The following is a 24,167-nucleotide window of genomic DNA, read 5'->3' as shown; positions in this document are numbered from 1 at the left end:
TTGCTGTGGTAAAAACTTGTCTGTAGTAGTAATTTTCTTCTTTCACCGAATCTTCTGCAACGTCTGCTTCCTAATTACACCGGCACGCACATGCCCAGTGTACGTGAATGGACACTAAATGTGCAACTTTAGTCGTTTTAATGTAGATGGAGATCATTTCTGATACGCAGTCTAAAACGCTGGTGTGGACTAGATCGTTTTTTAACAAGAACATAGTAGTAGTGTGAATGCAGCCTAACTTGATTTTTTCTTATTTGCAGCTATTACATGTCCATTATTCTCCATTTTCCCCACGCGTGTCAAAATAGGCACCAACCTTGTTGCCACGAAAAAGCGGTCAGTGGCTGTACCTGGATCAGTGAAGCATTTCCACAGATTGGCGAAACAGTAGACAGCTGTGAAAGTAGAGCAGCATGTGTAGGACAAAGGGGGACAGTCAAAAAAGCCAACCCAGTGTGAAAGTGGCCTAAGCAAAGATGGCTCTAATCCGAAGCTTAGAAATCTGCCGTTTTGTGCATTTTATGGCTCTGGTCATTTTTGTGACCACCACTTACAGTGTGCTGTAAACGTTACTGATGTCAAACCATAGCAGTATATATAAAAGTAGAAAGCTCTCACTGCAGAAAAAGGTGGATATCCAGTGTGTCCCTGCGAAGTAAAATTTATTGACCTGCCACCCCTTAACTGTATCAGCCCCCTTAAACAACATTGGGATTCACTCTCCATGAAGCGACAGTATGAATGGCAAACCGTTTTAACATATAATCCTTAAAACTAGCTGCTATTTAAAAGCTACTAACACTTATTTAATAGTTATTAGTGACAGAAAATTTGTAAATTTTTGCTATTGAAATCTGCGGGGCTCTTTTTTAACTATTATCTATTAGATACTAGTACCTATTCATCACTCACTAGTAATTATTTTAAAAGATACTAGTAACATTTTCATTAGTTACTAGGAATTAAAAAATAGTTACAGCCAACTAAAAAATAAGTACTAGTATCTAATAAATTAGGAACAACTTTTAAATAGCGACTAGTGAGTTTTAAGGAATAAATGTTAAAATGACTTGCCATACAGTGTGCAAGTTTTAGCAACAAAGCAGCCCCATGTCTGAATGTCTACATGTGAATCAGAACAGTATAAATACACATTTCAAAACAAAAATATGTTGCGCCATTGACTAAACAACACACAGAAAGGAGGCTCCCACTGGATTTGCCAGACCCTGACAATTAGCTACATACTGTATTACTGATAGCATATTTGCACATAGTGTTGATGGACGATGTTTGCTTTTTTATTATAAGTTATTGTTAATCTATGTATGTTATTGTGTTTATTGCTACGTAACAAAACACTGTAAACAGAAACTAGGACTGGACAATAGACACTCTTCATTTTTCTCACTGTCTTTCATCCTCAGGTTCTTTAATAAGAATAAAAAAAGTTTAAAAATCACATCACATGACATTTTCAAAATAATGTTGTGAAATAATGTTCACTTTTAACATCCTGGACATTATGTGTGCCGTTTGGCTTTTTCTTGTAGAAACGCAGGTTTTGTTTGTTCAGTCATTCGCACCAAAACGCATTTTATGTACACGTTAAATGCTTTTTTCATTTGGTTTGGTTTATTGACAATAATTATGAACAATAACAGCCTTTCTCACGGATTTAACGACAGCGTCCCGGACGGTTTTCGCAGTCCGTAACCTTAATCAAGAGAGACTCAGACATTGAATGTGAGACTTAGAAAATTACTATTTCATCATTCATCTCCCCCCCCCATTAAAGACAATGATTAAATGACATCGATCAAGATGCAGTATGGTTGATCATTTATTGAATTGAACAGATGAGTGCGTCGTTTACAAGCTTTTCTTCTTTTGTTTACAAGCTTTTCTTTCTTTTGTTGCCACATTTCTACATCAACACAATGTGGCGTGAAATCATGAGAGAAACGTAGAAGTTAGCGACTAGCTGGGGAACATAGCTGAGCATTTAGCAGCGAGAGCCACATATTTCACAAGAGTTGGTGAAGATCAAAACAGAGCTTTCATGACTTTCATCCGGTGGAACACATTAGCTATTTTAAAATAGCCAATGTGTTACTAATAAATTGATACTGGATCAGTTTTGACCCAGTGTCACATTATAAAGAAGATTTTTTATTTTTTTTTGAACCATTATGGTGACAGCATGAAACGTTCAGTGTAAATGTTTTCCATGCTTTTAAACGGATACTGTCATTTTTGTTCTTGATCTTTTGGCCTTTTGGAAAAATATCCAAAACATCAATGGATGCAGCTTTGAGATCACAACGTAGAGTGAGTTTTTACATCTTTATTGGGTCATTTTATCCATTTCAGAGTTAGCGTAAGGCAAATATAAAGAAGTTACTGCTTGTATGAAGAAGAAAAAATGCTTATTACAGAATGTGAGAACAAAAATCTTTAAAATATACGAGTATAAAAATATGATGCAGTAAAAATCTGGCGTTTATTATCCCACTAACCGCTCTTTTCACCTCTGCTCTCTGTACCATTTAATAAACTCTGAGCGAGGTGTTGGTCAAGTAGTCCTGGCAGGATTCAGCAGTCAGTTGTCGCCCCGCCGTTGGGATGGGGGCTGACTACAATCTCCACTTCAGTGATCTCAGTCACAAGCTCTCTGATGATGCCCACGCTGTCCAGTGGCAGCTCAGCATCACTTTCCGGCTGTGATTCCATTGGCTGAGGGCTTTGGGGAACCTCCTCCTCTTCTTTTTCTTTCTTTCCTTCTTCTGCATGATCTCCTTTCTCCTCAGCTTCTTCGTCATCGTTTCTCTTCTCAGTCTCCCGCTCGCTACCTTTCTCTTCATCATCTACCTTCTCGTCGCTCTGCTCTGGGGTTAAAGCGGTGGCGCTCTCTGCTGGAGATTCAGTGGATTGGCTGCCTTCATCAACAGGTTCACCTCCTGTTTTCCCTTCACCTCTCTCCTCATCTTTCCCTTCCCCCGTCCCTGTCTCTTCTTTCTGTTCCTTTATTCTCTCATGAACCTCCTTCTCCTCTGCGGCCTCTATTTGCTTCTCCTCTTTTACCCGCTCCACTTCCCAGTTGTCCTTTATTTCTCCCGTCAAGTACACCGCTCTGTCGGTGGTCTGCTGTGTCGTCATCTGCGTTACAGGAGGTGTTGCGGAGTTGAAACTAATCACATCGCTTAGTGTCCCAAGGCTGATTTTCATTGGACCATCTGTACCGGGTGGACTTGGCGATGAGGGACAGGGACCCTGGAGGGAAGTCGCATCTTCTGTCACTTGATCATCGGTGGCAGAATTGTCAGATTGACCACCTTGAACACATTCAGCTGGAACATCTGTGGACTGCGGCGAAGACGGTGAGGACGGCATGGACACCGAAACATCAGGAGGGTCTGGGATGGCATTATTTGATTCTGGGTTAGCAGGTGTGTCATCAGCTGTACCGACTTCATGCGTAACATCCGCTTCAGAGTCATCAGGTGCGGCTGAGTTGGAAGACTCTGCAGCAGCTGATGGCGTGTCAACTTCTTGGGTTTCCTCGACGCAAGAAGCGTCCTCGGTCTGTGATTCATCAAACTGTTGTGTCACGACAATCACAGGAGACAGAAGCACTGTGCTCTGCTCAGAGCTTTGAGGGGCACTGGGGTCAGATTTGGTATCAGCGTTAAGTTCTGGTTCATTCTGAAGGCAAACGTCAGCTGTGACTGTCCGAGCTCCCTCCTCCTCAGGAGCAGTCTCACTTGGTGCCGCTGAGGAGGCGTCTCGAGCGTGAATGGCCGGGCTGTCTGGTGCAGAGTGAGGAGGCGTCTGCCCCAGCAGACTGTACTGACTAATGCCCAGATCGGTCGTGTCCAATAGGAGATTGTTGCTCTTCTTACCGGCAGCATCCTGGACCACTGAGGAGAGGGGAAGGGGCAAAGTTAGAAATAAAGTCAGACGTGTATGTTCCAGTTTTCATTGATTATTTTTCAATGTTTGTTTTTACTTTTAAAAAGTGGAAAAACTATGCCTCTAAACTTTTTTTTACAAGTATATTTCATTTTGAAATGCATCAAGGGCTTCAAAACTGATTCACTGGAGCTTAGTAAAGGTCCAAAAACTATATGTTTTTAAAACATTTAGCAAAAGCAAGGGCTATAAATACACAAGTTAATCAAGTACAAATTATATCATCATTTTAAATTAAACATAGGCAGTAAACCCTTTGGCAGACAACGTCCACCGGAGTGGACAGATGTATTTTCAGTCAGAACAAAATGTACAAGAAATATATAATTAAAAGTATTTCTAACATCCTATTTAGTTGAAAAATAGTTGTTTTACGGGATTTATTTTCAGAGAATAAAAGGATTCTACATATAACTGAGGTATCTGGTGCAATTAAACAATAATCACACATGTTGAGTTTTGCAAGGATTTGCAATTCCCCTGCAGAATTATATTCCTGGAAACAGCATTTAGATCATCATTGGTGTTCACAGAGAACAACACTTATACCCTACCAAAATAGGTAAAAGGAACATTTTGCAGACTGTTTTTTGCAGAGTATTTCTAAAAGTCTGGTTAAATCCCTTTTAGGAGGAGATGTACAAAATAAAGGAAGCAACTGTGTTACAGTTTGAGCATAAACTGAACTGTATAAGCTTCCCGAAGTGCTACCAAACATACAGAGGGCAACGGTCAAGGTCCTAACACATTTACAACGCTCTTGTAATAAAGTAATATCACAGTGTACTAATATGTCACTTACTGGCTTTAAATGTTTGTGTGAAGCTCATTAGATAAGTGTGACATTTATCTAAATAGCATCAGGGCCAAGCTGACAGTCTTCGGTGAGATACTTTAAAAACAAAGAGATTTACCTGTCTCTACGATGTTTCTCAGCACATCATCATAGACGTTATGAACCAGGATAAAACCGCTGTAGTCTGAGAAAATGTACTGCTCGAACTGCTGCAGCTCCTGGACAAAAAACACATGCAAAACCTTGTGGACTCTGAAAGTACTGAAATGGAGTGTGACTGTGTTCTCTGTAATGTGTAAGAGACAGAGTGGGATAGACAGCAGTGGTGTATTTGACCTACAGTTTTCCACTTGCTGTCCATCCTGCTGGTGAGAGCAGGCAGGGTGATCTCCAGTAAAGCCTCCTGATAGAGCCTCCTCTGGACAACTCTGCTGTCGTAGTCAAGCTGCTGCTCAAACACACACAGACAGACACACTTTTTTCACTTACTGAGTTAAAAGAAGAGAGAAAAAAGCTGCAAGTACGGGATAGTATATAAATGAAAAGCAGTATGCACATCCTTCTTCATTTTGGGGCTACAGATGGACCATTTTTATCCGATTATTGTTATAACCGAGCCTATTTTGCTATCTGAAAATATCTTATTACTCTTAATACATCGCTCTGCATTGCACACTCACACACTGTACATACAGGTGTGTGTGTTTATGTAAAACAGCACAGTATATATAGGATCTCTGTGTGCACCTGAGAATATTAAAATCTTTATATTTGAATTTCAAATGTTCTCTTAAAGCTTCAGTGTGTAAGTTTCAGTGGTATTTAGTGGTGAGGGTTGCAGATTTTACCTCTCTTCTTACTTCTAACAAACCAGACTACTACCACTACTTCCTCATAAGTATTCAACACGACCCGTTTAAGCTACTGTACATGGCGGCGCAACATGGTGACCTCCATATAAGAGGACCCGCGTTGTATGTAGATATAAATGTCTCATTCTAAGGTAATAAAAACATAATGGTTCATTATGTAAGGTCTTTACACACCACTGAAAACATAGTTATGGATATTATATTGCATTTCTGTCAATAGATCCTCCTAAATATTACACACTGGACACTAAATAACATATTTTGTGCAGATGATTGATCCTCAACAATTATCCATATGCAGAAAAAAATAATGTGGGTCACACATTTAAAAAAGCCTTTTCAATTCTATTTAATCACAAACTCTCTTGTGCATGGCATGTTGAAATCATATGCAGAAAAAGTTATTATTGCCACAAAGTTCATTTGATATTGTACGTTGGCATTTCTTTACCTTTAGGACTCTCTCTTTAGCTCTTTTCATCTTGACAGGAACCTGAGAAGGCTGCAGTTTGGCTGATGTTTGGAGGAACAGCTCAAAGGTGTGCACAGCACTGTCCCACAGCTGGAAGATACAAATGACAAACACTGTTTCTCTGCGACACAAACTGTAGGCTTTGACCTTTTTGTTTTTTGCTAAGCAGTCTTTAAAAGTAGAGTTCGGCTTCAAGTCCAAGAGAGTAACTGAGCCAAACGTGACAGGGCAGTTTGTTCTTTATGGCTGTACTCGCCCTCTACTTAAAAAGGCCATGGCTGTATTGAATGTTGAACTTTACTCTGTACCTTCTCCATCTCCAGATGTGCAGAGTGAACCAGTCTCTGAGTGCTGCTCAGTCCAAACCGCTGTTTTAAGCCTTCAAGTTTCTCTGACAGTTTCTCCACCTGCCAGTAGCTCTGATCCGGACTGATGGAGTGCAGAGTGGACAAGGCCTGGAGAACACACACAAAACCACAATCTTATAAAAATACTTGGAGAGGAAAGTTTGCAAAAGAAAAATCACCCTGAAACCACTTTTTAACCATAGACTCTTTCTCAAAAGACACAAAGGGCTCTCTCACCTCATTTGTCTCATCTGTTCCTCCATTTGTGAGCGTGAAGGCCGAGTCCATCTGTTTTTGCAGTGTGTGTTGCATCCCCTGAATCCCTGCACTTATGTTTTCTACAAGTGCTTCAAGGATGGAGGACACGTAGGGTGCTACAGACTCACCGCACACTTTCTCAGCTTCTTCACAGATACATGCTGGAACACACAAATTCACTCCTTTTTAAAAAGTTTCTATAGGACTCTTATCAGATTGTAGCGCCATATATAAGTTTAACAGCACTGTGTGTGTTCAATCTGTAGGGGTCAACGTGCCCTACCTCTGACTTTCACCTCCAGGAAGCAGTGAGAGGACATTATCTGGTCCAGGTTGGATCTGATTAGCGCCTGTTTGGCTGATGCTGCCTGACGACACTCCTCCCTCAGAGCCTCCAGACTTGCAGTGAGTTGTTCCAGGACCAAAGTGTAGGTTGCATGTACTGTCTATACATACACATAATAATAATAATATATCACAAAACAGAGCTGCAAATGTTGTGTCACACTTGTGTTCAGTAAATGTTACACAAGGGGAAAAGATAGTATTGTTTACAGTGGTTTAAGCTGTCTAGGAAAAAATGTGTTCTGAGATTAAAATCTAAATTCTCAGAAGTTTTCTGAGAAGTCAGAATAACGAGATTAATATGGAGAGAAAAGGTCTAAATTTAGTTTAGTTAAAGCAGCATAAATACATTTTTAATACATTTGATAATAGTCTGTGTTTTCATCACTGAGTGGAACCTTTCACATTAAATATTATAGTATCCATTGACCCATTGTTATTATAAAAATATTGATTAATGCAGTTTTAAAGTAAAAATTTTGAGAATAAATTTGAATGATTTAATCTCAAAATAATGGCCTGGTTAAAAAATACAAAACAAAAGTGTCTTCTTGAATGCCCCTTTTCGTAGATTTGACAAGATAATGTGCCCTGTCTAATGTGACGTGGAGACGATTTGCAGCGCTGACAGAAGTTGGACAGAATTTCTAACCAGCATGCCGTATGTTAAATCCAGTATGCATCACGTTAAGTTATCGCCACGTGAAGTCAAACGCACCTAAAACTTGATGCAAGGCTAGCGTCTCTTTAGAGGGCCCCAGCGTGTGAGAAAACAATAATAATGTAATCAAAACCATGTCCGAAAAATACAACACATATAATACAGTTAACAAGATACACAATCAAAGCAAGAAAACACTTAAGAAATAAAAATACAGTTAAAGGAAAGGCTAACACTTAATAGAGTTCACTGACTCAGCTGCCCTGTGGTGTAAGAGGTAAAGAGCCCTCCAAGATGCCCATGTGTGAAAAAAACAATGAAGGGCCCTCTGCAGGGACAGATTACTGGGGCTCAGGGCCTCAAAAGATTAAATATTACTGAAGTTACGCCGCGCGCCGCTCAGCACAGACGCCCCCCCGTGTGAACAACATCCATCTCAGCCTGTGTTGTGCCGGCTTGTAAGTTTAACTCACTGCCAGCCACTGTCGGATCCTTTCAGTTTTCTTGCCCTTCACTCTGGACTGAAGCTGGCTCTGTAACCATGGCAACACTTCCTCCATCACTTGGGAGGCCAGCACCTGCACACGAAAACACACAAATTTAATGAGCCAAGTGGACGAAGAACCAAAGACAGACAGAAAGCTGAAGTGTGTGTGTGTGTGTTTGCTGACTTGTTCCTCAGTGCCCAGCAGCATTTCCCAGGATTCATAGCGTCCTTTGTCCTGTCGGTAGAGTCGGAGGGCTCGGACGTAGGCCTGGCTCTCATAGGATGAGTCGCACCAGGGGTCTGCAGGAAGCGTGGACTTGGTTATGATTCTGGAGGTTAGCATCAGCTTCATTCTTTCCTTTAAATCTCTCCTGTCCCTTAACTTGTGTTTTAAAAGCAAACTCAAGACCTACGTACCTTTTTAGTCTGAGTTTTAATTGGACTTGATTTATTCTCTTAAATGTATTTATTATTGCTTGGATTGTTGCTTTCAATACCTGTTATTTCTTTCTTTTAGTATTTTATTTGTGCTCTTAATCTTTCATTTACTTTTTATTTACTGTTTACAAATTTATTTGATGTACATTTCATCATTTTCTGTTTTTATTGAGTGTTTTTATTATTGATTCCTTTATTAATCATTGAGTAACTTATTGTCTTATGGGGGGAGTTGTTTAAAAGCACAATGTGTACTTTTGTGTTGATTAATTGAGGTTATTGTTATTCATATTAAATAAAACTATTGCTTATTTTGCTGGGGAAACTCTGTGGCGATGTTCCCATTGGTTGAGGGAATACTTCATTATTAGAAAATCTTATAAGTAGTGTTCTACAGAAGTTTAAATGTATTCACTTGAAATCAGTTTTTCTGAATTAATGAGATACCTCCAAGAGAATCTCTCATTTAGCTCGATTATGTGGCATCAATCATGTTCCGCCTGTTTAGTTCAGTCCACTTTTATTTTTATTTGGTTTTCAAACTAATATCATCATTAGTTCAGAAAAACTGGGCAGAATTTTTTTTTCTCCGTGAAAACTTATTATTTGTTGCAGAAAAAAGGTCAGGAAAAATTTTAACTCAACAGTTTTAAGTAAACATTACTTTTACAATGGTTGTTTCATCGTAGGGCTATTAAATTAGATCTAATTGTACAGGTGTTTCTGTTAATGTACTTCTTACTTCCCAGCATTCATTGCATTAAGTATTGTATTAAGTGGCTTTAAGAAATTAGGTATATTTTTTTAGGTTTATTAGGTTTATAAATTTAGGTTTAATATGAGTAATATTTGAGTTTTGTAACTCCCTTCTGCTACGTAGAAGACAATTAATACAGAAGCAACTATAAAAACGGTAAACAGAAATAAACTATATTCAGTGCAGCAGGGCTGAGGATGAATTTGGTTGCATGGAGGGAAAAAGCTGCTCTGCACTCTGGTGGTGCGGCAGCAGAAACGTCTAAATCTCTACGCAGAAGGCAGCAGGGTGAACAGGCTGTGGCTGGGTGGGTATTGTCCTTTAGTATCCTTGTTATATATTTGCTGGCGGTAATTAGATTAGAGTCAACAAATCCCAAGAAAAGTCAAAGAGTAACGTTTGATTAAAACTGCAGTGACATGCTGTAAAAATTAAACTACTGCGGCGTCCTGATGTCCTAAGGGTTAGGATCATAAACCGCAACGTCCCTACTTTTCTGTCCGTGCGTGAACCTTTTTGTTGTGTGTCGTTCCCAACCTCTCCCTGATAGGCTCATTTCCTGTCATCTCTCTGCTGTCAGCTGTCTGATAAAGGCACAAAGTAAATGCCACATAAACAGTTATGTAAAGCAGAAACTATATTTGTTACATAACTGTTACTGCACATCTGCTGCCATCGCTGTGATTTCTATTGTTCAGTCTTTATTAGTTCTAGTGTTGCTGTGTTTAATGGTGTTAGTTTTCACATCTCTAATTTTTGCCATTCTTTTGGTTTTCCGTCAGTTTTTTGTGGTCCAGTTCCCCATAAGACTTAAGGTCATTCATTTCTTACTAAATGATGGAGGGCATTTGAGGAACAGAAAGCTCCACTAATGGTGAGTGTACTTCCCTTTATCATCTACACCATCAATATGAAACACACCAGTGCACCTAAAGAGAGATTTCACCGACGACATGTGAGACACTCACTGTTGGTTAAAGTGTTGGTCTTTGTTTTGGTGGCGGTTATTTAGTACAGCAATCTTACTGCTATCCCCATGTACAGTAGCAACAGTAAATACACATAAATAATTACACATAAAATATTTGTTTTTCCAATTTTGAATCGGAACAATCAAAGAACGAACGAAACGCTGATTGATTTTTAACTTTAAACCTTTTTTTAGTTTTTTTCCAGCCGTAGGTAGGAAATACCTCCAGTTTTTCTCAGATTTGTATGCATCATCTCAAACTACTGTAAACTACCTTTATTAAATTTATTGTATAATTATGATTATTATTATTGTTGTTATTATTATTGATGTAAATTAAGCCTTTCATTATGAGAGCGCGCAATAAAATATTAATCCAGAGACTGACTTCATGTAGGGAGAGTGTGTAAATGGAGCCAGTTTTTACTTGAGGCGTCTTTAAAGTGGAGACGTAATGTGTAACTAAAATATGTACATACATTTCTGGATGTGGTGCATATATGGGAATAATCACTTTGGATCTAAAATAGACTGTTTTCAAAATACATAAATAAATAAAAATAGCAGCAGCAGAGGTCAGTGATAACGCTGTAATAATGCTATGTTAGCTACATTTATATGAAGTAACATTAAATATATCTGCATTTTATTACCTACTTCTTCTTAGAAATACCAAGTAGTCACTCTGTGAGAAAAATACATCTTTATCCTGTTCGTTTTACAATTGCATCGTAGCACACATGATCGTAATGAGGTGCCTAGAAATTCCCAGCCTTGAGGTGACGCATCGAGGAATCGAGTCGAATCTTGAGACCAGTGAAGATGCACACTCCTAATAGGACTCAATGTCTACCTTTCCCGCTGCACTGTCCACATCCTCAAGAGGAGTTGAAGCCCTGTCTGTCTAACATTTATAGAAGCATGGCTTCATAGATTCTGGGCGAATATTAATTGTGATGAAATTTAAGAATGTAAAATTAGAGTAAAACTAGCTGGCTCAACGTCCCACAGGTCCTGAGGTTCAAATTACTCCATCCCAGCCATTTTAACAAACGTGTGTGATCCAGCAGCTAAGAGCTAACATCATGCTAACAGTAAAGCCTCTTATTGTAACTTCCGAAAGCACAAACACACGTGTGAGATTCTGCGTCTGTAATTGTTTAGACGCAAAAAACATAAACGGCAAAAAAAAACATTGTTGTTTTTTTTTACCTACAATTTGCTCATCACTATTTGTAAGGACCTCTCTCCATCACAGGGCAAATAAAATGGATGACTTTTCAAAAATTGTGTCCTCTTACATTTAATCTTTAATATTATTATTATTATTATTATTCTTGTTGTGTCTTATAGATAGATATGCATTATCCAACGAAGGTTAAAATCAAGGGCAACTGATTTTAACCTTCGTTGGATAACTATGACCTGGATGACTGAGAATCTTCATAGACATAGATATGCATTGTGTTTTTTATCCTTAACCTTTCCTCTCATAAACACCTTATGTTAGTCTGTCCACATTTACTAGGGTTTAGGTCAGAGTTGTGAGATTGTTTTGCTGTTTTCCTCTCTTGTTGTTCCTCTCCTCTCCTGGAATGTTCATTCAAGGCTGAGAGGGGATCTCTGTTCCCCAAAACACAGAAACCTAGACTGCATAAATGATGATGCATCCCTTTGCTCGGGGCCAGACGCCCGAAGCTGCCCTAGGCAGCAGGTCTCTAGACCAGCTGTATATGTGTTGTAGTACTTCTCTGTTTATTCTCTTTTATTAATAAATTCTACAAAGACAACGGTTGGTTGTTACTCAATTATTTGCTTAATCCCTCACCAGCAAGATACAGTTTCTGCGACACTCCACAACAAGCAGAACATCACAGACAGATGGCATATAAAGCCACAAAGTTGTTTACACATTCAGCGGACATGATGAAACATTAGCATCCTCTCTAAGTCTTTGTCATATATTCATTCCCCTTCTTTCTCTGTTTTGGTCTCCGTCAACTCGAGAGAGGGATCTAAGGCAGCAACATGCTCCACTATGTTCACCAACTGGTTGCTAACTGTGTCTGCGGCTTGGTGCTGGGCAGGTAGTGAAGCGTGAGATCAAAACAGCTGGTTGGTACGGTCAACTAAGAACTTGATGAGAGCGCCGAGACTGAATCAAAACAGTAAAGTTGCAGGACATAAAAATAAAACAATGAAAGATGATGAAATGCTCAGTAGGGCTGAGAGGATGAGGAAAAGAGAAGGGGATTTTTTAACTGATTGTTAATCTAGTAAAAAGTAAAATGAAAGGCTGGTCAGCACTGGTTTCCTCTGAAGGACTTCTGTTTCTGCACACCAGAGAGCCATCTCCAGTTTGTTAAATCAAATAATTAAAATTACAACAATAAAAAAAACTAAAAAAAAACTTGTAAATTGTACTGCGGCTTCTTTAAACGTCTAAAGTAAAACTGCTGGCCAGCTGTCTGTTTCCTGTTACTGCTGAGGATATCTTGGTGGGTGCAGATATGTCATGCTGTGTTTTCGCAACCATGGCCTAAAGTGAAGGGGGTTGTTTCTGGTTTGTATCCAAGCTAACCACACAGGAAGTCAACAGCATTAATATTTTTATCTGTTGCTAGGGCAAATGTCACCACATTAAAAAAAAAAAAAAAAAAGCAAGAGCACGCCACGCTGTAGAGTTGAATATTTTACACCCACATCTAACATTAAAAAAATCAAACAGTTTAAGCCGTGAATCATTAAATGCCTCGCGCCATCTCAGTAGTGTGATGGTTGTGACTCAAATACCATTTTTTAAACAACATATAATTCAATGCAATGTAGTGTTGTACATCACCTGTCAATTTCAAAATAACAGCCTACTTGAAAAGTAACTTAAAATAATGTATTTTCCAAGGTCGCACTAGTTGTTTTGTGTTTTTGATGAACTGTTCTTCATTGATATTTAAAGAATTATTTTAAAATTTTGAGAAATAAGCTTATTTGCTTCCTATCTGAAGTACAAAACAGGAGCATGGACAGGTTTTGCCTAGTTTAGCTTTGGAATATCTTTTGTCTTATGGGTTTAATCAATACATGAGCAAAAATATTAAAACCACAATTTGTTCTGTCAGCCTCTCTTCAGGTAGGACTCTCACAATGCAACACTTGTCTTTGTAAAGAGAGAAACTGACAAGATAAAGTCACTTAAGGAGGGCCGCCATGGTCTCGTTAAGTAGTTGTTAACAGTGAATGAACAATGTCTGTGAAGGTTCTCAGTCGTCCAGGTCATAGTTATTCAAGGCATGTTGAAATCAAGGACAACTGGACTGTGAAGATACTCAAAGATGTGAAAGTGATCCAAATTAAAAAGTCTTCAACCAGCTCCAGTTTCCCTTGATTTGAACCTTCCCTGGATAAATGAACAATGGCTAACTTCTCTCCATGTTCCTGCACCCAGAGCTCCCTGCTCATTATCATCTGCTGAATAACTCGTTTTGCAGGCTCTCGGGCAAACTACAGATTAGACTTCCTTATTTTTTGTGCCCGGCTTAATGGGCAGTCAGATCGAAAAAAATCTAACAAATCAAAACATCCTGTCCAAAATCAGCTAGAACTAGAACAACCACTGGAAGACCACGGCAGAGGGCAATGTTCCTGTAGATATGGAAGAACGTTTTTTTTCTTTTGTCATGTAGCGCCAATTTCCAAAATATATTGGCGTGTTTCTACTGCATAGATACTACAATACACTCCTTCCAGCGGTGAAATATCCCTTTCAACTCCATCTAAAAGTATAATTTTTACATTTCTTCTTGTATACAGATTACAAGCATGTTACATGTTATGTATCGAGCTTTAGAGGTGTTTGTAGGCCTTTTTTGTTTAACTTTGGACCCAGCCTAGCTAGCTGTTTTCCTCTGGCAAGACCATGCATGTGATTTTCCTTCATTTACCGTCACTTGCAATAAAGAGGCCATAATTTCACGACCTGACCAAAAGCGAGTAGAAACTACAATGAAGAAACAAGAAACATTTACTCCCTGTTTTGCTTTAGGTGACGAGGTGACCTTGGTGCAAATGCAGGTTTATTAGTAGTGCAAATAGAGAAGTAGAAGAATTCCTAGTCAAGTCAGTTATTCAAAAATATCCACGCAAGCTAATGTCATAAGATGTAGGTTGTATCAGACCAAGAACGACCGTAATAATTAAACCCATGAATGTATTTTATTAATTAAGGGTTCTTTCTTCCCTTCTGCAGGTGTTTCTGGTTTCGAAGCTTTGGGGTCTGGGTCTGTGGTTGCGGGCTTCCTGTTCCTCCTCAACACTCTCTGCCACAATTAGACCAACCGGTCGAGGCAGATGGCCGCCCACCCTGACTCACGCTGCTGTTTCTACCTCCATAAGAGGGAGGTTTTCCTTATCGGTGTCGCTAAGTGTTTGATGGTGGTGAGTATTGTTGGGTCTTGTTACAAAGAATAAGTAATATGAGATCACTTCTGTGATGAATTGGTGCTTTATAAATAAAATTGAATTGAATTAATTTTAATGCTTATAATTCAACTTTTTATAAATAAGAGGAAGTTGCATGAAAATTGGTATCAGTCTATTTATGTCATTTTTTGGGAAGAAAGCGAATGAGTGCATTTCCCAAAATGCAGGATTACTCAGCGTTCCAGAGATGCTGAATAATTTTTAGCCAAGCTTTGCATTGTGGGACATTTCTGTCCAGCACTACCTCCCAAAATGTAACTATTAAGCATGTTGGCATTTAAAGTCACTTCATTTAGTCTTTTTTTTAATGTTCATATACTGCGACACAGAAAATTTTTATGTGCGTGTTCGTGTTTTACCAAGGTCGCAGTGTCTGATGCAGGTCTTGACGGCAGACCGGAAGAGATCTCGTTCCTCTTTCTGTTGGAACAGGAAGCAGGTGTAGCCCATGTAAGGCAGGTGCAGATACACGGCGAACACATCTGGAGACGGCACCACCGAAGAAGAATCCTCCTTCACTCCTTCACACATGGACACACACAGACAGGTAACGGTGTTGACTGTATTTTCTCTGAACCGTGAATTAATAAAATTGGTTATTTGTCAGCGCCCAGGAAACTAAAACTACTTGACCTTGACTAAAACCTCCACCTCATAGAATTTTGGATGGTTTTAAACTCAGGGTGTTGCGGTTTCACACATTCACACACGCTTGGCTACCCTCTTTGTCATGATGTCAATGTAACACTTCTTGAAATCCCAAAATGTTGAAATGATGAGGCTGCAGAAGATTACAAACACTTCCTCTGTAAGCGTCTGCACAAGCGAGACTAGAAGTACAAAAAGTACAGTCCTTCTACCTGATCGCAACCTGGCAAGTATATACTGAGTACTGGGTTTGGGGTACAATTCTGCTGCATACCAGACCCGAATTAACCTGCATCTGGAACTGCACATATTTGTGACAGGACCCAATAGGTTTGGTGACAGGTAGCGGAAATCTGGTCTCGGGCCGTTTTGTTACATGAAGCTTTGGGATTCTGTTATTTTGAAATGTAATTTCATTAGAAAATTCTCTTGTTGTCTGACTGGCTTTGCCAAACTGCATGAGAGGGAAAGAGTTGTGTTAGTCTGGCGAGCCATCTCAAAAATGGATTAATTAAAGCAAAAATATAGCTTGAGGTCAGATTTGGGTCTCAAATTTGAAACTACTAGTTAACAGTAGAAAGTACGTTACAAAGTAATACACCGGCAGATAAATGAGATGGCGGCGATTTTTCAAACAGGGCTACTGTCAGTCTTTATTATTATCGACTTAGTTTAGTCTCAAACTTCCTGAGCCACAGTCGCCGCCTGGTCTACAGACAGATTTTCTTTTACAATTGAACCAAGCTGCTTTTAGTTAATATGAGCATAAAGTTGTAAATGCAAACTTCACATGTTTCCAGCTCCAAATGAATGTGTGAAAACCCTCTGTTTCATTATGGTAAATCTGTTGATATTATACTTGTAAACTGCACACAGCCGGCTTACACAAACTGGTCAGTCTGTGACACCTCAAACCAAAGTGAAGAGAGAAGTGACAACAAAAAGTCACACAAGCACAAAGAATGTGTATCTCTTATTCACTTATAATCCACATGTGATCTTTTAGGCTAACAAAAAGACTGGGTGTTAACACTGGAAAAGAAAACTACTGTTTAGGCGAGACACCACAGAGTCTTTTTCCCCAACCGTACCCGTATGACAATAAAACTTTACAAGCTGAAAGTAAACACAAAAGGAAGGTTTTTTATTTATTTATTTATTACAAATGTTTGTTTTTAAATGCATATGAGGGATTTCCTCATTAAATATGCACTGATTTGCATATTACACAAATCCGTTTTCCAGCACATCGGTAAGAGTCAGATGGATTTTTTTTTGTTTGTTTTATTGTAATAATATACCAAAAGGCCCGATATTTACAGAACAGTTTATGAAAAAAAAATTTTTTAATTTATTATATTATATACATATAATATTATTATTCAATATTATTATATGTGACATAAATATATGACAGACCTTTTTTTCCGACATATTTATAGATAAAATGCTAAATAAAATGAGAACGATAAAAGATATTTAAAAAACCTCTGTAAATGGCCTGCTATAAGACCTAAGAAACAGTGTGTGAAATTATGATGATCTAACTTTCTGTCTTCTGTCTCTGAAAATGACTTGGTGTACAGGAAACGTGTAATTTTGAGAAAATGGCTGTTTAAAGATTTGTTAACACAATAAAAACACACCTTTAATAAATGGACTAGCCAACATTGTGCTCTAGAAAACAAGCTTTCACACGATAAATTAATAATTTTGGAGTGTTTTAAAAAGACTGGTCAAAATTTTTCTCGGAAACATGCATGAAATGTCCGCGATCTGCAGTTGAAAAATAATGTTTGTATATATTATCCAAGATTGTTTGTACATTTGATCTATTTTATGTGTATTAAGTCTGGTAATAATAGTTAATAATAACTTGAAATCTGAAAATTGACAGATTAAAACCAAATAATCATTTTGGACTGTGGTGTCTCGCCTTTAAATACAGCGTCCACATTGTTATATAGGATTAAATTAATACTACCGTTGAGTACTCCAGTACAGGTTTTCTCCAGGTGAGCTTTAGACTCCTCCTCTGTGGTGAACACACTGGCCCCTGCCGGGTGCAGGATCAGCTTAGCTGCACATCCACGACTGAAGGCCTACAGATGGACACACAGACAGCGATGTCCAACACAAACATACATCATATCATTTAGATTCTGAATGTCGTGTTTTGCTTGTGACGGTGTTACCTCCTTGTTTTCGTGTATTTCCACTTTGTAGTGTTTTTTCAGGACTGCGTATCTCTCTCTGCATTTCTTTCCCTGCTCATCCCAGCAGGAGAACTTTACACTCCCTTGGTACAGCACTTCCTCCACAGCATACTGAGGCTGCACACACACACACAGATTTAACATCCTATACAGTTAGTACGGATTGTCCAGCTGCATCCAGCATGAATATGAAGTTGGAGTAAACCAGTGTTGATTGATGGACAGACTGACAGGTGCAGCTCCTACCCCATGTGTGAGCAGTAGGCCCCGCCCTTCCTTCTTAGGCTCCACCTCCTGGTGTAAATGTCTGAAGTAGGCTGCAGAATACTGCTGACGGTAAAACACACTGAAGCTCTGAAATGTACTGTCAACAAGTCCTGGATAAACACACACAAACAAACGTGCACATTTTAAAAACATGTCACACTGCCCTTAAAAAATATAATTTCTTCCATCTCAGAACTGAATAATCAATTTATTTATTGCAAGAAACACTGGTAAATTGTATCTGGTAGATTTAGACTTTAATGGAGAAAGTTTTAAAGTGTTAAAGCTGCACAAATCTATATTTTTATATTTACACAATGTGAAACTGGAGGGTCTTGCTGATTAACCCACATAGAATTATCATCATACTTTGCAAGCTCACAAGAAGTGCTCTGTGCTTTGAAGCCAGTTTAATTTTTTGGTTTTTTTATTATAAACTTTATTAAACCAGGAGAGATTAAGAATCTCTTCTGCAAGGATGACCTGGCCAAGACAGGCAGCAGCATATGTAAAAATGAAAAGCACATAGGTACACAGACAGATAACACAGGAGAAAAGTGAGCTCAAGAGTAATTTTGAGTCAGTCTCACAAAATTAATACATACACACTAGCAGCCAAACAAGCAGCTGTAACTCAGTGGATGTATTTTCTGAGCCCCCCAACCCAGATTATTATTTTACTCCCATTCAAGTTAGCAGAGGACCAAACCAAATGATAGCCGCCTCACTGGCAGAAGTCAACACAGTGGAACATAGAAACCCCACCGCCAACTAGCGTTCTGGTGGTGCAACTGCAGAACGACGCAGACACCAAAGCACATAGGTATAAACGCGAGTGTACGTGCGAGCATGGACTCGACGCAGAAGTATAAACCAGGCTCATCAACCTTGTTTCTTGGTTTCAGCAAAAGAGCTAAGATTAACCAGACAAAGTTAGCGACTAGCTTGTGCACATAGTGGAGCATTTAACAGCAAAAGAGTCAGGAAAAACTGAGCTAAAAGAAGAGTAAATATTGGACTTGCATCCATCACATGGACACAAACACGACTCCAAATGAATGCTCATGTTTCTTCATGTCAGCTGAACGTGTAAATTAACAACTACTTGCTAACACATTGGCCGTAACAACTTCATAAGTAGATAATTTGTAAATATTGTGTTTTCAGTTTGTTTCACTGCCCCCCAAAGTGACAAAAAAGGAAATAAATGAATTCAACTTGAGGTCAACAGACCTGTATATTGGGGAGACTAAACAACCACTACACAAACGCATGGCTCGACACAGAAGGGCCAACTCCTCAGGTCAAGAGTCTGCAGTCTACTTACATCTGAAGGACAGAGGACACTCGTTTGAGGACCACCAGGTGCACATTTTAGACAGAGAAGATGGATGGTTTGAAAGAGGTGTCAAGGAAGCATCTACACCAGGGTTGAGAAGCCGTCATTGAACAGGGGAGGGGGTCTACGCCACCACTTATCCCCCACTTACAATGCTGTCCTTTCATCACTTCCCAGGAAACTCAACAAACGTAACCTATTGACCTCAGGTGAAGATACCAACGATGGTCGTTCAGTCTCGGCCACAGGTAGTCTTAACGACTGTAACGACTGTCGTCACAGCAACAAGGAACACTAACGAACCAGCGGTATCGATGACCCTGGCCAACGACCCCACTGAGGTTAAATAGCTGAGTTTCCCTGCCAGTCAGCCAGAACTGAAGAAGTCCTTTGGATGAGGGACGAAACGTCTTCCAGTATCTTCAACCAAGTCCAGTTGCCCTTGATTTTAACCTTCGTTGGATTCAAGTTTAAAGTATCTTTAAATCTGCTTAGGTTTCGGTGCATCATAGGATAGGATGTAATCTATTACCCGTGGTCGAGACAAAAAATGGGGCCTTAATTGAATGCTTTAATCAAGCTTGGGGAGAAAAAATGTTCAATCAAATAAGCCCATCCCACTCCTGCTGCTGGAGGACGGCGTGAGAAACAGGAGGCTAAGAGGAAGATGGCAATTACCTGCATACTGTGCATATATAAGGACATATTATGGAATCTAAATCGGGGTCCATTTTGTGGTTTGGTATGGCAGAATTAATACTTATAAACAGCTTTAATTGTCTTTATGGGGTTTGTCAAATGTGTGTTGATTTGTAAGAAGAGATGAATTAATGTGTATTCTCTCTTACATTTTGGCTCGTAATCTGTTGTTCATAATTTGTTTACAGTGCGCGGCCACTATCGCACACTATTTGGGTCACTCTGTAGCCTGACTGTATACACACTGACACAGTGACACACACACACACACAGATCAGACAACCCGTGATGATAATGTAATAGTTGGAAATGGCTGTAATTACACTCTAGCCTGCAGTGGAGATTAGTGACAGGATGTGACTGTGGTGATAACACGTATAGGAATGCAACATAGAAATGAACAAAGCAACTGACATAGCGCATCTTTTTTGTTTCGTTTCAAAGTTCATTCGGACTTATTATTTTATTTAAGCTATGCCTGGTGATTAACACTGCCGCCATGTAGCCACACATGTCCCACACTTTGATTCTGGGGACCTTTTGTTGCAAGTCACACCCGATACTCTTTGTTGAAAGCTAAAAAAAATGGTTATGTTATGCCTCCATCGCGCATTTAGAAAGACAACACCGCTACTAACTGCAGCATCCAAAATGACCATACATTTGAATGAACTCCTGTCTCACAGCGACAGCTTTCACCATCGCAGGCTCCTCCCTATGGAACTTCTTATCCATACACATCCGAGATTGCATCGACATGGACTCTTTCAAATCATCTGCCATTTATCTTTTTATCGGTTTTTAATTTACATAACTTCTGGTTTTACTGTAAAGTGTTTTTGAGTGTCCTGAAAAGTAAAATGTAGTATTATTAATGTTGTTATTCTATAAAATACCCATCTAAATTAGCACGGCAAAGTATATATACAAGGCCAGTATATTATGTACATGTCAGCAATATTACAAATAATGTGGAGCAGATACACAGTAGTACTAAACTGCACCTATAACTGCAGGTGTACTACTACTGCTACTATTACAACTACTACTAATAATGCTCCCCTACTGGTTCTGCGATGACTACAAGTGCCACTATCTTACTTACCCACACCCCCTACAGCTTCTGTTATTTCTCTTTTCCATTCCTCTGTCTATCTCTCTTTCTTTCTTTCTTTCTCTCTTTCCACATATGTATGTTTTAAACTTATATTTAAGTAGGGCTGACTGGTCCATCACAACAAGAAGCGTCCAAAGCAGCAGACTAACCTAAAGAACGCTGGAAAACAAAATACATTAAAAAAAAAAGAAGTGATCTCTTAGTTTTACCTTTAATGTTGCTGATTTTTGCCTCATCCAACAGGCCAGATGAAGATGCTCCCATAATGTAAATTTAATTACCTTCTTTTAAAAATGTGTCCGGAAAAGTTTTACTTCAGTTATTTGAATTCTGATTACGCAGTTCACACGAGAAACCTATACGTGATACCAACTGAATGAGCTGTTCTGATGTTTGGAGAGGTTTTTGCTCAGCTCATTTCCTCTGCTGTCTGTGAGTCGGTGTGTGTGGTAAGCTGGGCGGGACTGTTAAAATGTTAGGTTGAAACCTTTCACAGCAGTCATCTCTCTCTCTCCTACTGCAATATTATAAATATATACACAAGTGTCACAACCTCCCTTGTAGAGCCATCTGCTGGTAAACACTGAAACAGGACAGTAACTTTAACTGTACTCCGTCAGAGAATATATCATCTTCAATGATTTAAAAGGTGATATATGTAACAATAGTTAAGCTTTAACAAGGTATTTTAATGCTCTTTTTGTGTCATTTTGTGGTTTCTGTTGTGGGAGGACACTATATACCTTATTTAGCTGCAGTTACATGTTAATCAGGCTGACACCAAGGGGGCCGTGCTCCTCTAACCGTCAGGGGAGAAGGAGTGGAAAGCTTCAGGTTTCTGAGGCCTACATCAGTGAGGACCTCACATGGACAATCAACTCCTCTGCTAACAGAGCTAACAACATCCTGGGAGATGCGACCCATCCCTGTTACCACCTGTTCTCTCTGTTAACCTCTGGAAGGCGCTACAGAGCACTCAAAGCTCACGCCTCAAGACTGAAGAGCCATCACTGAAATGAACAAAATCATACTTTGTGTCATGAACTATGTGCAATAAGGGGACAACCTGTGCAACACTGCGTCCATGCTTTTGAAATGCTTTGTCTATTGTTTGTGATGACAGTGGCAGAATTTAAGTACAATTACTCAAGCACTGTAAAGATTTGAGGTACTTGTATTTTACTTGAGTATTTCCATTGTATGCTACTTTATACTTCATCTCAGAGACAAATACTGTACTTTTTACTGCATTAGTTACTTTTTAGATTATACATTTTAATACCTTTACTGTCCAGTGAAAACCATGAATGTGGATTTTTCTGATAAACTGAAGGATGAAGTGTTTCCTTTTTAGGTTTGAGAAAATGATCCTACATTTTAATCTAAATTAACTATTAAAACCGACCTTAAATCAGCTGGTTTTCTGAGCTCACGTGGTTCTGACAGCGATGATGACCTTATAGAATATGATGCATTGCTGCAGATTAATCTACCCAACAGCATATTCAAAGTAGCACAAACCTACAGCAGTAAAATGCAACATACACATTAATGCAGCAGTAATGTTAATCATGTTGCACATGATTAATATGTGCATTTGAAATACATTTATGTTTGTTTGAACACTGCTCAGCATACGTTTGTACTCTCGGATAAAGGGGATAATTAATGGGTAAGTTAACATCTTGGGATAGCCTATGTTACGGTATATTTAATGGATTGTATGGTTTAGGGGTGTTTTTTTTTCTTTTACAAACAAATTACAGTCGAACATTCCTTAATTTATAGGGGAGACTGGGGTATGTTGTCACACTTTTCACACTGTTTAACATTTACTGAGCACCATCCATCACAATTGTGTAGATGTCATACCAAATGATAGAAGGAATTCTTGGGCACATATTTTATTTTCATCACATCTTCATATTTTATCTCATTAAGGAGTTGCAGACTGTTGAATAGAGAGTGCACATTTGTGACAGTTTGCCTCATCGGCAGGTAAGTTGTCACACTGGACTGTCAGAAACTAAGAACACAATTACTACTACTGTCTGATGGGTGGAGCCCATGTGAGCAGTGTAGTGGGAACGACAGCATCAATATGCAAATGTCTTTAGCATAAAGGAAAAAGGAGTAAACAGAGCTTCTCCTGTGAGCACTTTGTATGTTCTTTGAAAAGTTTCAGGAAATCAATAAAGTGCATATGTTGTATCCATCTAGAGGGATTTGCCTCGCTGCTGCCAGGTGGCTCGTTGATCAGGAAATGACTGTGGAAGTTGACACGACATCGGCACGAACTTCAGCTGATGTACCACGGCCAACTGGTAAGCAAATCTTCAGACCTCCCAGGAACCTGCAGTCCACAGAAAAGGGCTTGCTCTCCGTCCCCCCCGACACCAGACTGCAAACATATGTGGACAGGGCCTTCAGCATCTTTGGACACGTTTAAAAAACTGCTAAAAATCCACCTATAATCTAGAAGGACTTCCTGCTGTTCTGGTATTTGTTTGTTTTTGTGAGGTTATGTGTAAAGCGTCCTTGGGTCCCTTGAAAGGCTCTATAAAAATATATGTCATCATTATTATTACCAACATATTGAATAAGCTGCTTCTCATTTTTTATTTTTGCATTACCAATTGTCGTTGTTGTTGTTGTTGACGTGGCTGTATGACCTCTTCTCTGGTAATCTTTTGACAGTACCGAGTCAGAGTTCTGTGATTTATGTCAAAATTCTTTGCTGCACTCCTGATTGATTTGTTCTTCAACTTCACATGCATGACTGCCATTAACATCATGGTTATAGATTTTCATGAAGTAAAATAATTATTTGCTCCGACTCAAAGAATGAAGTTATGAAAATTTAAATCAACTAAAAAAGCAATGTTGAGACAACAAGAACACTGTAGTTATATCAAGGCAGCAGGTGAATTTGCAATTCCATGTTAAACTAACTTGAAAGGTCTTACAGTCTGTAGTCCAGGGATATGCCTGCTGAAACTTCACTGTAACTATAAAAATACATTTAAT

The 24,167-nt window shown here is 39.1% G+C and overlaps 1 protein-coding gene and 1 long non-coding RNA gene across 2 annotated transcripts; one reads left to right on the top strand and one right to left on the bottom strand.

Moving 5' to 3' along the window:
- Positions 1-1,830: 1,830 nt before the first annotated feature.
- Positions 1,831-21,542, bottom strand: LOC123971942 (protein Niban 1-like). The gene is made up of 14 exons (XM_046051049.1): positions 21,350-21,542; positions 17,965-18,095; positions 17,698-17,835; positions 17,487-17,604; positions 15,214-15,375; positions 8,395-8,510; positions 8,197-8,301; positions 7,001-7,163; positions 6,697-6,878; positions 6,421-6,567; positions 6,092-6,202; positions 5,109-5,216; positions 4,887-4,986; positions 1,831-3,920 (listed from the first exon to the last, which is right to left on the bottom strand). Exons 1-14 carry the CDS (start codon positions 21,402-21,404, stop codon positions 2,596-2,598), a joined length of 2,961 nt encoding a protein of 986 aa, XP_045907005.1. The 5' UTR covers positions 21,405-21,542; the 3' UTR covers positions 1,831-2,595.
- Positions 6,847-24,137, top strand: LOC123971947. Its single transcript, XR_006825335.1, has 6 exons — positions 6,847-7,122; positions 8,406-8,545; positions 10,188-10,279; positions 14,622-14,809; positions 15,218-15,401; positions 23,361-24,137. It is a non-coding gene; the product is annotated as an uncharacterized LOC123971947 (long non-coding RNA).
- Positions 24,138-24,167: the final 30 nt, after the last annotated feature.

Source organism: Micropterus dolomieu, linkage group LG06, assembly GCF_021292245.1.
Source record: "Micropterus dolomieu isolate WLL.071019.BEF.003 ecotype Adirondacks linkage group LG06, ASM2129224v1, whole genome shotgun sequence".
Classification (NCBI taxonomy): domain Eukaryota; kingdom Metazoa; phylum Chordata; class Actinopteri; order Centrarchiformes; family Centrarchidae; genus Micropterus; species Micropterus dolomieu.
This window is presented reverse-complemented; position numbering and strand designations above follow the sequence as displayed.

Coding starts and splice junctions, on each gene's coding strand:
- LOC123971942 (XM_046051049.1), bottom strand. CDS start 21,404: ATGGGAGCATCTTCATCTGGCCTGTTGGATGAGGCAAAAATCAGCAAC. Junction 6,879..7,000: donor CCTGGAGGTGAAAGTCAGAG/GTAGGGCACGTT, acceptor TGTGTGTTCCAG/CATGTATCTGTGAAGAAGCT. Junction 3,921..4,886: donor GAGAAACATCGTAGAGACAG/GTAAATCTCTTT, acceptor CCCTCTCCTCAG/TGGTCCAGGATGCTGCCGGT.